Raw genomic sequence first — 15356 nt, 5'->3', positions numbered from 1 at the left:
AGACCTTGCAGGTGAGTGTACATGTGACAAATCCCTTCATGTGGCCAAGGGTTCAGGCAGCCGTGGGTCAGCTCACCCTAGAAAGCAGTGTCACACTGCCATCTCCTGGCCGCGGTTCATACCAGAAAGGAATAAAAAACAGCTGAAATTTTTAAAATGCTCGCCTAGTGTCCTCCGCTGGCTTCCACCTGTGTTTAGTGTAATAATGACTCTGAGCTAAGTAGGAACACTCTGTGAAATAAATTTAAGTATTATAAAGAAAAGTGCTCTCCAACTAGATAGGATCACTACTAGTTGTCTTTGTCTTTTTAATTGTCTTTTTCCAAAGAGCTAATTAAAATTCTATCATTATTAACTGCATGAAAAGACTATATTTCATTGAGAACTAAATATTAAAGGCTAGTATTGACAAATGTTTTACTAACTGGTAAAATTTTAGCTTTTCTTTTTTTTAAAAAAAGTAATGATTTTAAAATGTGCTAGCTTTTCCTTTGGCCTCGTGTGTAACAGAGGAAGACTGCTTCATCAACCTTGGACTTGCTTTGCAGGTATCTGTCTGACCTCCACGCCCCGGGTGACCCTGCCTGGCAGTGCATCAGGGCCCAGCACGAGTGGATCCTCCAGCTCATGCACGCCTGCAAAGATGGCTTCGTGAAGGACCTGAAAGGCAAGGGCTTCTCTTCCCACGTACTGTGCTGTTCCTTCATGACATTAACGTACTTGGCAAATGCTTAATGATTAAGGGCATGATTACCTAATTTTCTCAGTACCAGTTCTTGTTTTTTGTTTGTTTTCTGGGTTTTTTTGGCCACTGGCTAGCCTTGTACGTAAGAGTGAGCAACAGAACAAGGATGGGCGAAAACTCTTTCACTATCTCTTATTTTTATGCTTGGCTTGCAGTGTTGACAAAGGTTTGCTTGAGGGGGAACAGTTAACATTTCATGGGAGGCAGCATGAGGTTGTAGAAATGATACCAGTCCTTGGTAAATAACAGTCCGCTCATTGTTTCATCAAGTGTATGTTGAGCCCCTGCTGTGTACCAGGCACTGTGCCAAGTACTAGAGAGACAGTGGTGCCTAAAACAGATGCAGTCCCTGCCTCATGGAGGTAGAAAAAGAGAAAGGCATTAACATGTAACTAACCAAATTAAATGTTGAGGCAAGTGATGAAAAGAAAAACAGCAGGGTATTCTGAAGGGAAATAACTGAGGAGAATGCTTTAGATGGCTGTGCTGGAAAGTATCTCAGAGAAGGCTCCATGTTAGCAAAGGACTGGAAGGATGAGAAGTAGTTTACTGGCAGACTCTGGCCTGAGAAGGGGAACCACATGTGCAAAGGCCCTGCGGTAAGCTGGAAGTGAGAAGTCAGAGCTGTATTTGCATGCAGGTTATTGACTTTTGTTTGTATAATCCTATCATCAAACAAATACTGAATGTATCAAATGCCTGCTACCCTCCAGACAGTTGGGGCCTGGCTCAGCACGCTCACAGAACAGTGTGGAGACGGGGAACTGACTGCTGGGATATGATGTGCCACTTCCTGATATGGGGGAGGTTCTGAGTGCTCTGGTGGCACTGAGGAACAACAGCTGATCCAGGGTTTTGAGGTCAGGGAAGTGACATTCTGAGATCTGAAGGAAGTGACATCTGTTTTGAGATTGGAAGGATGTCAGTATTGGCTGGTTGAAATAGAGGAAGAAAGGCTCACAGACCATTCCAGGAAGAGCAGGGGAATGTGCACAGGGTCTCCAGCAAGAGGAGGCTGCTGACCCTGTGTGGCTGGAACCTAGAGCGGGACCAGAGCGGTAAGTGTGGAGGCTGGAGTTAGGAGGCGCCGGGGCCTGACGGGCTTTGTTGGCCACTCTGAGGGGTTCAGACTTTACCCAGAAGGCAGTGGGAGAGCCATGGGAGGATCTAAGCTGGGGAAAGACAGGAGCAGACTTGTTTTTCTAAGACTTCCGTGTCACCGATAGGTGAGAGGGAATAAGCCCGGAGCAGTAGAGCCTAGGAGGCTGGCACGTTGAGCAGGCGTCTGCCCTGGCATGGAGGTGCTGGGGCTGTAGAGAGGCACTTGGGCCCCAGGGCTGTTCAGAAAGGAGAACTGATGGGACTAGGCGATGGAAGAATGAGGAGGAAGAAGGGATGAAGGGTGATTCCCAGAGATCTGACTGTGGCAGCTAGTTAAGATGGTTATGTCTTCCAGTTAGGGAACATTGGGGAGAAAAATGATCACCCCTCTTTTTGTTTGGACAAGTTGATTTGGAGTTGCCTGACATGCAAGTAGAGATATCCAGTAGGTAACTGGATTTAAAGAATGAGAGATTTGGGTGTGGTCTGTATACAGATGGTCCCCGAGAGTTGATGTATTGACCCAAGAAGATGAACAAAGAAGAATATCTAGGACAGAGTCCTGAGGAGCAATGTTTAAATGGCTGGTAGAAGATGAGAAGCCTGCAAAGGAGATGAAGAAGGGGTGGACGTGGGACAGGAGGGAAACAGGAAGGCATAGTATCATGGAACCAGAGAAAGGAGTGTCAGTGAGGTCACTAAGGTGAAGTGGAAGGAGGAGAGACATGTCCTTTAAAGTGTACACTGAGGCTCTTGGCAGGGATCCTGGCATGTAGTCAGTAGCCTGAAACCCTGACTGGATGGCATAAATAAGGAGTAGTTGTCCTTATCAGGTCCCCAAGAGGGTTAGGGGATGTAACATGGCAACTGTCCTGGCACAGAAGGAAGAACAACAGAGAGGTCACCGTTATTTATTTATAGCATAGTTTTGTCATGAGTTCATGGGCTGGGGTTTGAGTTCTTTCTAGCTCTGATTCTGTTCTTTTCTATGCTTGATATTTAAGAAAGCCAAAATATCTCTTTATTGGGGCCATGTCAAAATTCCTATTAATATTATTAATTATTTTATGTTTTTAGCAAGGGAAAATGATAGCAAATGATATACATAATCTGTAGTCTTTGGGAATATTTAGAGTGCCTTACATATTTATTTCTGTGTTGATTTAACAAAGAATTTTTTAGTCTGCTCTGTTTGGCAGGGCTCTCAACCTTGACTGCCTAATCAGAATCCGCTGGGTCTGTTTATTAAATAACAACTATGAAGTCCTGGCCTCCACCCTCTCCGTGCTGATTATATTAGAATCTCTGGAGGTGGGGTCCAGGCTTCGGTATCTTTCAAGCTCCCAGGTAATTCGGGTGCGGCCAGGGTTGGTCATCAGCGTGTAGGTGCTGTGCCGGGAGCTGGAAGTGCTATGGCGTCAGGAGGCCTTTTAGAGCTTGTGGTCTAGTGAGAGAAATTTGTCATTTTACAAATCACATAGGTATGTATTTAATTATAATTGTGAGAAGTGTCATGAAGTGGGGAGTACAAAATTTTATGAAAACATATGACAGGAGGACCCAGTCTGGTTGTGGGGGAAGTCCAAGGAAGTTTCTTAGAGGAGGTGATATCTTAGTTGAACCTTTTTCAGTTCAGTTGACTTTCAGTTCTCTAGATGGGTGTGGAGAAGATTCTAGACACCTGGCAGGTACTCAGTAAATGTCACTGCTCTTCACCATAGGTGATGATGAATATGGTAATCATATTCACCAGACACAAACAACATATATGGTCTGCCAAAGGATTTTCCTTCTTGTGCTTATAGCAAACAATTTCAATACATAATTTGGTATGAAAATATTTGAATTTTTGGGATGTGTGTGTAATTTATGAAGATAACGTAAAGACTTTTTAAAATTAGAAAAATTCCAGAAAATTTCATGTATCTTACTGTTATATCTTTACCTGAAATATCTAATGACCCGTGTTTCATCACCAAAGGTCTGAAGCTTTCTTGAAGATAAAGGGAGTTTATCCTTATTCTTCTTCCCTAACATCTTAATGTTCTGTATTGCTGTATGTATTCATCCAAAACTGCTTAAAATCAGCATTTCTGGGGGAAAAAAAAGATTATGTGTAATTTATTCACTCTGAGCAAGCTTGTTGCAGAACTGTCTCATCACTTGTGAAATAATTAAAAGAGTGTACCTGAAATGGGTCTGTTCACTAGTGATAAGCTTTACCTGAAGTTACTTTCATAAAATGGTCTTTTGATTATAAAGTAAAATTCTTAGTACAGTACAACTCTTTGAACTTTATAATTTTTATGACAATGCAACATAACTTTCCTCAATTCATTAGTCAGATATTTATGGGTTATATTTTAATGTTTCCTTTGACATTCAGAACATACCTAACTGTTCCCTTTTTCATTGTTAGGAAATACTACTTATCTAAATGTAGGTAATCCTAACACATAGGAGCCTTTTCATTGGAATATTGGTGTGGTGTTTTGAGCTTTGGTCAGAAGCAGCTCTTATTTCATGTTGGAGAATCCCACACATACTTAACAGCAGGAAGGCTAATACAGCAGCCTCCCATGTAGTCACCCTAGCTTCAGCAGTTACCAGCTCACGGCCATTCTTATTTCGTCTATACCCTCCTCTGTTTCTTTCCCCTTCCTCACCCTGGATTATTTTGAAGCAGGTCACATCCTGTCATCCATAATTAACTCAGTATGTAATTTTCAGAGATAAGGAGTTTTTGAAAACTGTAACCAAAATACCATTATCATTACCTAAAATATTATCAGTAGTTTCTTAATGTTAAATATTCTGTTAATTTTAAAATTCAGAAGCAGTTTAATATCTCTGATATCTTTCTTTTTAACTGATAGTGATACACAAATGATAAATGTGGCATAAATGCAGACAGAATATGTGTTTCCTAGACTGGAAGAATTAGCCATTAGTAAAATATGGTCTGTCATGGCCAGCTTGTACTTAGATATTTTTCCATTTGTGATCATTGGGATATGTATATGTCATTGGACACCTGTTAGTTCTTTAATATACACTTATGTACATTTACATCTGTAGATAATGTAATTATTAATATATATAGTGAATGTATGTGTGTGAGTGTATATATATAAAATATTTGCCTTAAGTATAAGTTTGCTAGGAATAACCACAATTTTTCTTTTATATAACCTATAACTGTCGATGATGGACTCTGAAGGGATATTTTATGATTGCCATAATTATGTATAACATGGATGTAAGGTAATATGGGGGAAGGTCTACTAAATATTATTTGGAATTTCCATTGGACATTCCCTCATAATTGTGGCATTTTAGACTCAGAAGAAATCTGGTAATTTGTCTTGTTCAATAGATGATTTTTGTGCTATTTTGCACATGAGGAAGGTGTCTCAGAGAAGCCAGGGGACGGTCGCACGGCCTCCGTGTGCTGAGCAGGATGGGATGAGCGCATGTCCGGACTTCTCCCCGCGGCCAGGCTGCACTCCCTGCGGAGCAGCGCCTCCCCACAGCACGTTGCTGGAGCTGATACTGTATCAAACAGGGTTTCTGAACGTGGTGTCAAAGCAGAGCAGCATTTCACTGGCCAGGGAAGGCCCACTGGCATGTAGGGACTCAGGCGGAGCTGGGCCTGAAACTAGCCAAGCTAGACAAACTGTTTCGGACCTCGGTGGCTATTTTTCTGTAAGTAGGTGAATTCTAGTAAAGAAATTTTATGTAGACCTAATTACTAACCTCTAAAATTATATATTCAGTATAAATAAATGCTCTGAGAATGAACAAGTTAAGGAAATGGAGAGAGTGAGAAGGCATCCAGTCCCGCAGGAGGGATTCCAGAAGCATGTCCCTGGGAGGGCCGTGCGTCCCCCAGCGCTGACGGGACTTCGATGCCAGGGATGTGTGAAGAGGCAGTGCCAGCAGGCCTCTGTGGATGCCACTTTCTTCTCCATCCGGCCACGGCTGTGTTTTGTCTGACCGTCTGTGCTCAGTGACTGGGCCTTGCCTGTTTGCGTGGCTCCTGCTGGTTTCCGTGCATTGGTGGGAGCTGTCCACTAAAGGCTGCAGCACTTGAAAAGGTGATTACTGTTCACCATAAGAAATTGCTTAGAAATGATTTGCCCTGGAAAGATTACCTGTGTTTCGTCTAGTACTTTGTTTTTATTCAGTTATTCTTGGGAATCTACTTTGAAAATGAAAGCTTATTGTGTTCCAAATCTAAAGAAAGTGAGTTTTAAGAAGTTCTAAGTTTTAAGAATATCTGTACTTGGACTATTCACACTGCAGAAGAGAAATGGTTGTAATTGTTTATGTAAACCCACAGGCAGAAAAATGGATAAGAACTGAGATAGTTTTGTGGAATAAAGTGCAGTTTTAAATGGATAAACTATAAATATTTCAAACAGGGAAAGAATTCTTGGTGTCTTTTTAAGTAAATCTGGTTTTTATGCATGAATCTAAGAATCTAATTAACATATAATTTTTTTTAAGTCTTTGTGTAGTGGTTTGGGGGAAAAATGTAAATTGTATTTAGTCCTGTGGTCTTCAGAGAAAATTTCACGGGTAAAGATGGTGATAGATGTTCAGAGACAGCGGTCCTGCATACAAAACTGCCTTTTTCCAAGAAAGCTTCTTTTGTAGATGAAGCGTTTGGCAGCAGAGGTGGTCATAAGGTTGACATTCTTAGGAGCACTGCATCAGCTCCTTCCCCAGACTGCAGTTTTTATAGTAATAATATCCACAGGTCCTCGCAGATGGTGCCCTTCAGAGTGCCGCATGGAGACCAGGAGCTCACCTTGCACCTCACGACACCTGGCCCTTTCCCCAACATTCCGCACTTCTCTTCTATGGCCTACCTCTACCCCAAATGTGGTCTTTTGGTTTTTCTAAGGGCAGAAAAAGTTGGGAAAAAAAACAAGAATAAAAGTGAGGATAACATTTTTAGAACTCTTCTTGAAAGCTTAAATACTGGTGGAAGAATTTGTTGTGTTTTTTCAGTCTGAACTGGTTCACCATTTTGCTTCTGTTCCCCTGTATTGAAAGCAGCCCCGTGTCCCGAATTGTTGCACGTTACACTTTTACCGTCTTGTAAGAAGTGTCACTCGTCTCTTAAAGTTTCTGTGAAATAGGTCCAAAATTAGACTGAGTCTTCAGGTTTCCTGCCAGGAAAAGCCTTTGGTTAACCCCCTACTGACAGTTTTAAACAGGATTTTTAAAGGTGGCCTTCAAAGATATTTTTTTCTTTGTTCTTTAAGCGAGTTTCAGTTTAACTCTTAAAATATATGCTGGCTGTGTCTAATAACTTGAGGGAAAATGCATCAGGCTGCTCATAGAGTAATTATCCCCTTCTTTCAGATACATACTTAATGAGAACCTCTCAGAAGGAGATATTAGACTCAGGGCTCAAGAGAGGACAGTTAGAACAGCAGCTATAGCTTAAGTAAACAATAAATCCTTAAGAATAGTCACAGTGCAGGAGAGATACTTATACGTAGTGCAGATTCCCTTTGAAAACTTAGATGCTATGTCATACCTGAATGGTTTATTTTGAATCATCACAATGGTGGAGCTATTATAGAAAGAAAAGAGGATAGAGGATAGAGAAAAGAAGAGCTATTATAGAAAGAAAAGAGGAAAGAATAGAGGATATGCTGAATATCTACCCCTTCAATCATTTCAAATATTTAGGAGAGAATTAACTTGCTTTTAAAAGAAATAAAAATGTTTATTTTAGTCCAAGGACCTTAAGATACAAAACGGTCTATTTTCAACACAAGCTTATAAAATATGTTCATAAATTATATTATTACAATTTATCTACAATCTTGTGAATTTATACAGTATAACTAAACTATTTTTTCTTACTAAAAAATACAAGTATGACCTTTATGTACATATTTTACGTAGGTTTTTTTTTTAATTAATGGGGTTAATACTACATATAATTCTGGTATTACCACAGTGCAGGGTTAGGTAGACTTCCTGTATGCTAGATTAAATTGCAAACTCCATTAGGAAACTTTCAGCAGATTCATTAAATTTTCTGTGGAACTATAAAATATTTCCATGGTTAAAAAGTCAGTATAATTGTGTTGTTATACATATATTACATTTCAAAATATAGTTTTTGTTTTTAAAGTTATAATGAGGTTGTACATTAGGAAGTTTCTTTTAGGGAGTTTATTTTCTGGAGATTTAAAAAATCGTTTCCCTCCTGAATGTTTATGTATGAATAGTATAAACCTAGGATGATAGAGGTTGGTTTAAGAAGAAAAAAAGGAAAGGCACAACTGCCGCAGGCACAGATAAGAGATGCTAATTTCCATCTTCTCCTTGCACTACTGGCTTTGGAACCCACAGGCAGCTGCTGGGGGGCTGGCCCTGGGGCTTCAGTTGTCCACTTGTTCTTTTGCCTGTTGTGACAACAAAGTCATTTTAAAATTGTCTTTAGAAGATGAAATGCTTAGTGGGGTTTTATTTACCTGCTTTAAGATTTAGAAGCTATATCATATATATATATATGTATAGTGTGTGTATATTAATATATAACACACATATATATGTTAGATATATATGAGAAAGCAGATTCAGGAGAAAAAAGTAGAGGAAAAGTACCAGTTTATGATTGCAGTCACAATTATCTTCCCTCCATCGAAGTAGAGGTCTGCTTTTCCTTTCCTTTTTGTCCTTTTTTGAGAAAGAGAAAGAAAACAAAAAACCCAGGTTACATTTAATATGCCACAAATTAGATTTGAACTGTATGCCATTAGAAATTGTCACTGTTGTTTGTAAATAGTATACATTTAAATAAACAATTTTAATTACCAGAATGTCAATCAGTGGATTTTTGCATCATGAGTACAGATTTGTTTTCAAATCTAATTTGAAAAGACAGTTTTTCCTTTCAAATTAAAATTAAGACTAATAATTAATACTAGTAATTTAAACAGTTCTTTTTAAGTCAATAACCTAGGACTTGAGAATTTGATTTGCTTTTGGAATAACATAGCATTCATTTTTCCATCCTGTATAGTAAAATAACAGCTGTTGAACATCATAGGAAAGGGTTGGATTAAGGTCTCTTGTTTCTCCTATTTTATAATTCTGTTCACCTTACAATGGGTGATCTATCTTTTTTAGATCAGACAGGCCAAAAAGGCTATGTCAAAGGACCTTTCCAATTTGTTATTGTAGCAGCTGGTTCTTTTCTCCTGCCTTGGCTTACTGTACATCTGGAAGAGGACTTCTGGCAGCTGGGAGCCATTTCTTGTCTAAACTTGTCCCCCATCCTTAATAGAAAAAAATATTTGATGATGAATGTCAGCTACACGTTGAATGCTAGCATTACTTGGTACTTTAAAAAGTGATTATTACAAGTATTTTAATTCTTTATTCTGTCATTTTTATAACAATTCTTTTACTTATATATTCTAATCATGTTTTCTCTGTGTAAATCTGTATGTAACTGCCAAAAAGTATAGGACTTTAATAAAAACATAAATAATTTTGTTTTGGTTATTCACTTATCCAGCTTACTTATTACAAATATATGGTTCTTGCTTAATTAGCCAATGTTAGCTAATATATACTTCTTCAAAGTTCACACCTGTAGTTTTGCTTTTAATATACATTCCCTTTTTTTAACTCTTATTTTGAATGCTGTTGAAGTACCTTATCAGAAATGTTGCCTGGAACCTGCTGAGGACAATCTGAGTGTTAACAAAGAGGTTTGTTAACTGTGACTCCCTTTAAATTGAGGAAATGTCTCTGTCAGAGCTTTAAAAATATTATATATGTATATATATTTGTATGTATATGATATGCATATATATCAGAAGATCAAAAAGAGCATTTTTATGTTGACACAGGTCTAATTTGTGAGGAATTTGCAATTCTGCCTTGATACGCCCACCCCACCCCCACCCCAGCTTTGGCATTGAAATTCTTCTGTGTGGTGTGCTTGAAAGGAATCCCACCCTGCCTGTGTCTGCCGGGGCTGCTGCCTGCGTGTTTGGTCAACAAGCAACAGTGGGTGGTCGGGCTGCAGCGTAGGACAAGGGCCCGCTGTGCGCAGGAGAATATGTTCAAAGGTGTCTAAGGGTGGTGAGGAAGTCGGCCACCCTTCTGAGAGTCCGGGCTCTGGGTCCCTGTTCTCCACACTGTTGCAGACTGTGAGAAACTCGCTGTAAGAGGCACGAGGATGAGAAAATACAGTAAATGTATTCACCTGGCTCCACATCTGCGGGCTTCCCTTAAGAAAGGTCTCTTCTCCCCTTTATGGTGTATGGAGTCTGTTAGAAAAATATTGACTACTATTTGCATTTAAAATTGGAAAGACTTGCACAGCTTGAGTTGAAAGGATTTGACTGATACATGATAAGGTTTCCGAGAAGTCTTACAGAATTCTAGGTTTAATAAGCATTTTCTATAAAGTCTTCTTAAAGTGCTTACCAGTTTTTTGCAGCATTGTGGGATTCAGAGTTTTCATATAAACCCTTAGGTTTTTGAGCTTTGTGAAAGATCTTTCCAGATCCATCATTCAGAGTAAAGTTGAATCCTTTATCTAGTAGAAATTTCACAGTTGTTGGAAAAAAATAGCAAATGTTTTAACTTGTTCATAGCGAATTGTGAAAGATTGTTTATTTTCTTTGAGAAAAGCTATACATTTTAAACTTCTATTTCTGTGCTACAGCTTTTATTCTTTTAGTGAAGTTGCTAGGATTGTTTCATTAGTGTTCTAAAGAAAATAACTTTTGCAACTTCTGAAAACAAATTTTCCAACTGTTTTTTTTGTTTGTTTGTTTGAGACAGAATCTTGCTCTGTTGTCTGGGCTAGAGTGCCCTGGTGTCAGCCTAGCTCACAGCAGCCTCAAACTCCTGGGCTTAAGCAATCCTTCTGCCTCAGCCTCCTGAGTAGCTGGGACTACAGGCATGCGCCACCATGCCTGGCTAATTTTTTTCTATATATATTTTTAGCTGTCCAGGTCATTTCTTTCTATTTTTAGTAGAGACGGTGTCTCGCTCTTGCTCAGGCTGGTCTTGAACTCCTGAGCTTCGGCCTCCCAGAGTGCTAGGATTATAGGCGTGAGCCACCACGCCCGGCACCAACTGTTTTAATAAAATAAAATTTCTGTTCTTTGTTTATGTAGTTTTCCAAAAGTAATTTTTCCTAATTTTATGTTTGTTTATAATTTGTTCAATGTATCTGCATACTCACAATTAGAATAAGAATTCCTTTTGAGAATGTTGCTAACATATGTTACAGAGCTTTATTTAACTAGAAAAACAAAATAGTGACTTTTGACTTCCATTAATTAAGAAACTTAGTTGTGTCTTCTCTTTTTAATGTTAAGTGTTTAAAGGATTTTTTCCTTCCAAGATGCTTCCTCCAAGCATTTGTAGATAACATATGTATCTTTTCTTTGATATATTGGTAAAATTGTAACTCTAACACTAGTGTGTAGAAGATAAAAGATATAGCTAGACCCTAAGAATATTTACTAATAGAATTTTGTTGTAGCATTTTTCCTACAAGTATCACATAGCATTTTAGAGCTAGAAATACTATAGTGATAATGTCTAGTGCTGCAGGGCTATGTGCCTGTTTGCAGTTTGACTCCAGAGTAATCTTCATCCTGTAGTTACTCTTCAGATAACTTTGACAGATTACAGCCAAATAATTTTGATCTTATAAGTGCTTACCCCTTTGAGAATATTTATTGGTTACTGTGCTTAGTGTCTTTAAAATAGCCAAACTATAAAGTCCATAACAAATGTTATAAAGTTCTGATAGAGTTTTCCTTGTTTTTGTTGTTGTTGCCTTTAGTATTTTCATGATGTAATTTTTTTAAGGCATAATTTTCACATTTGCTCTATGTGTAGAAGCAAACTTTTTATACATTTAGAATGTGAACACCACTGATCAGTGTCCTAAATTGGAATAGTGAGCAGAATCTTTTCCATTTTGTTCTTAGTGGTGATTTAAAGTTTTGGATTCAAACCAAATCATAGAGTCAGAATTTTACACCTAAAAAAGATTTTAGAATTTTACAGCTAAAAAAGATTTTAGAATTTTACAGATAAAAAAGACATTGCACATTTGTAGTTTATGAAGCCTTCATTTTCACAAGTCTGTTTCACAGATAAGCCCACGACTCCATGAGCAGCAAAACCTCATACCAGTTGCATAGCCATGAGAATCTTCACTAGAATTAATCCCTGCTCCAATTGCAAATATAGGGAACAGTTCGTTAGTTATTGGCTCGGATGAAGGCATAAAATTACAACCTTTTCATCGAGGCTAAAAGTAATAACTTCCTACTTGACAAAAGGCTTTTTAAAAATTTCCATCCAGAAAAAATCCTAGGAACAGTTCATTTCTAGAGAAAATGTATTGCCAGAAAACAGTTGACCTCTCAAAACTCATATTAATGCAGTATCCATTTGAAAAAGACAGAGTCTACTGCAGTTTTACAAAACTTGAGTCTTTGTCACCTGTAGAATGTTCCATGGCAAGCTAGCATTCTGATGAAAACTGAAGTTGTGTGTGCACAGTTGATCACTGACTCCAGCAGGATCTCAAGGGGCAAGTAGTTTATGTTTTCAGGGAATATATACTAAGTAACATCTTGCAGTTGCATATGATCTGCAGATCAGTGAGAGAGTGATAATAATGAAACTTCATAATAGTTTTGCTGTATTCTCATTTATAACCATATGCTGCATATAATGTATATATTTATCTTAAACACATCATAAGAAAATGCTATCATACTATGAGGTAAAACAAGCAAGTGGGAATAGGCTGATTTCTTGTGAAATATTTAAAGCCTTTTGCTGATTTTATATTTTATAGAATTTTGTTATCTTTGTTCTTTTATATAGTAATGCTTACTTACTATTAAAGCCACTTTATATTTGTAATAATTTTGTGGGTTGGAAATATTGTTATATAATTTAAGTTTAAAAGCAGGGTTAAAATCCTCAATGTTTTTTTACATTTGATAGTAAATAATTTGTGACAACTGATATTTAAAATGTTTTCATTAATTTTATCTTCAAAGCATACTCTTTCTAAGTCTCTGTAAAATAATTTATTGTAAGATCATTTTGTTGGTAGAAAAAAAGTGCAAAATGTTAGGGAGAGAAATGCAATTCTACATTAGTGCCCACGCTCTTTTTGCAGGGCTTTTGCGTTTGTTTGAAGCGCCACCTTCTGGTCACTCAGCAAAATACATCTTACTAATGCATTCCAGATGCCGAACCGCCCTGAGGGGCACGTGCTGTTCTAGCTCCCTGCGGCTGTGCTATACTTGCTGGCAATGCTCGACCACAAATTAAGAAATTAGTTCATGCTTAACTTTCTTTTCCTGGTATCATAGAAAACTGACGATGTGGTTTCCAATAGAACAAAAGCGTATGCTTAATACAATTTTTGTTATTAAAGGAAAAGATAAACCTTTTATCTGTTGTAAAATTTAAGATTTACTAAAACTATACAAATGAATTAGTACTGAATCATTTTTAAAGTTGTAAAAATACCACTTTTGGGGAGAAAACTTTTTCTGGGTATCTGTTTAAGTGATAATTGTATTATTTGCAGGAATGATATATAGTGTGTTTTCCTTCTTAATCATAAATTTAAGTCCTGAAACCTTCAAGGGTAACATGTAACATTTTAAATGAAAGCATTCTCTTCTTGTACTTTTTACAAACATTTTAATATAAATTATAAATTTTTATTTTTTTAAATGCAGTGCTAAGTTTGGACCTCTTTGTTTCCTTTAAAAATATGTCAAAAATTCATATTTTGACATTAATTTCCTGAATTCTATAATTAATAGCAGTGGCAGCTATGTAAACTTCAAGCAAAAATGTCATAAATCATTAAGACTTCCACACACAAACTTTCTCTTTAACATAAGAAAAAAATCAATTACAAAAAAATATTGTTTCTTCACTATTTGAATTTTTTTACTCTGTATCAAATATATCATTTTTTCTCTTTTAACATATTGTATTATACAAATCTTCTTATATTAGATGTAATATTTTCCAAAGTAGAAATGCATGCACAGCATTTATTTAGCACAGTAGCCAAAACATAGTAAGTCTTCAAAAAAATTAATTCCATTAAAAAATCTGTTCAAATGATTCGATTTCCACTTCTTTAAAACCTACCAGGCAGAATTTGAGAGAAGCTGAGGAGATAGCTGATGCTGTATCATGTGCACATGATAGGAGGGCCCATGAAGTCAGACCTTCTCTTATCACACACTCACTATATAGGTAAATTCTCTGCTTTGGTTTATTTATTTATTGGCTTATTTTCTACCTCCACTACCAGAATGTCAGCACCTTGGGAGCAGGGCCTTACATATGTCATCCACCTTCTCCCCAGGGCCTACAGTTCCTGCCACTTAGAAGGTACCCACTAAATACTTGTCAGCTGTTATTGAATAGCTAGCATCGTCAATGACACAAAATTATTATTTTAATTTATTAGGTTGGTGCAAAAGTAATTGTGGTTTCATACCATGAATTTTAAATCATTATAACTAGGCTCAAACACATCTTTATTACTCAAAATAGCAACTATTACAATCAACACATTGTTGCCAATGAGAAATAAGTTTGTTTATTCCTGTAGCATAAAAATCCATGCTTCGGGATTGGATGAACTCTTGGAAAGCATTTTTTGCATCCTGCTGGTTGCGGAAGCGTTTTCCCTGCGAAAAGTTGTCGAGATGCTTGGAGAAGTTGTAGTCGGTTGACGACAGGTCAGGTGAATGTGACAGATGAGGCAAAACTTTGTAGCCCAATTCCTTCAACTTTTGAAGCTTTGGTTGTGCAATGTGCAGTCGGGCGTTGTCATGGAGAAGAAGAATTGGGCCCTTTCTGTTGACCAACGCCGGCTGCAGGCGTTGCAGTTTTCGCTGCATCTCATCGATTTGCTGAGCATACTTCTCAGATGGAATGGTTTCGCCGAGACTCAGAAAGCTGTAGTGGATCAGACTGGTAGCAGACCACCAAACAGTGACCATGGCCTTTGTTGGTGCAAGTTGGCTTTGGGAAGTGCTTTGGAGCTGCTTCTCGGTCCAGCCACTGAGCTGGTCATCACCTGTTGTCATATGAAATCCACTTTTCATTATGTCACGATCTGATCTAGAAATGGTTCACTGTTGCATACAAGAAGAGGAGATGACATTTCAAAACAACGACTTTTTATGATTTTCAGTCAGCTCATGAGGCACCCACTTACTGAGCTTTTTCATCTTCCCAATTTGCTTCAAATGCTGAACGACATAGAATGGTCGACGTTGAGTTCTTTGGCAACTTCTTCTGTAGTTGTAAGAGGATCAGCTTCGATGATTGCTCTCAATGGGTCGTTGTCAACTTCCGATGGCCACCACTGCGCTCCTCATCTTCAGGGCTCTCGTCTCCTTTGCAAAACTTCTTGAACCACCACTGCGCTGTACGTTCTTGTTAGCAG

At 37.9% G+C, this 15356-nt stretch overlaps 1 protein-coding gene across 5 annotated transcripts in view; it reads left to right on the top strand.

The window, feature by feature from the left end:
• Nucleotides 1-15356, top strand: part of EXOC2 (exocyst complex component 2) — a 194314-nt gene that overhangs the window by 86420 nt on the left and 92538 nt on the right. For all 5 annotated transcript variants that reach the window (XR_006735217.1, XR_006735216.1, XM_045551563.1 and 2 more), the window contains exon 11: nucleotides 549-667. Coding sequence is in view for 3 of the 5 variants with exons in the window: in XM_045551563.1 (XP_045407519.1) it covers nucleotides 549-667 (119 nt within the window). In the remaining 2 variants the exon portion in view is untranslated. The remainder of the gene's footprint in view (nucleotides 1-548; nucleotides 668-15356) is intronic.

Source organism: Lemur catta, chromosome 5 (assembly GCF_020740605.2).
Source record: "Lemur catta isolate mLemCat1 chromosome 5, mLemCat1.pri, whole genome shotgun sequence".
Taxonomy (NCBI): Eukaryota; Metazoa; Chordata; class Mammalia; order Primates; family Lemuridae; genus Lemur; species Lemur catta.
The sequence above is the reverse complement of the archived record's forward strand: the minus strand, read 5'-3'. Positions and strand labels throughout refer to the sequence as shown.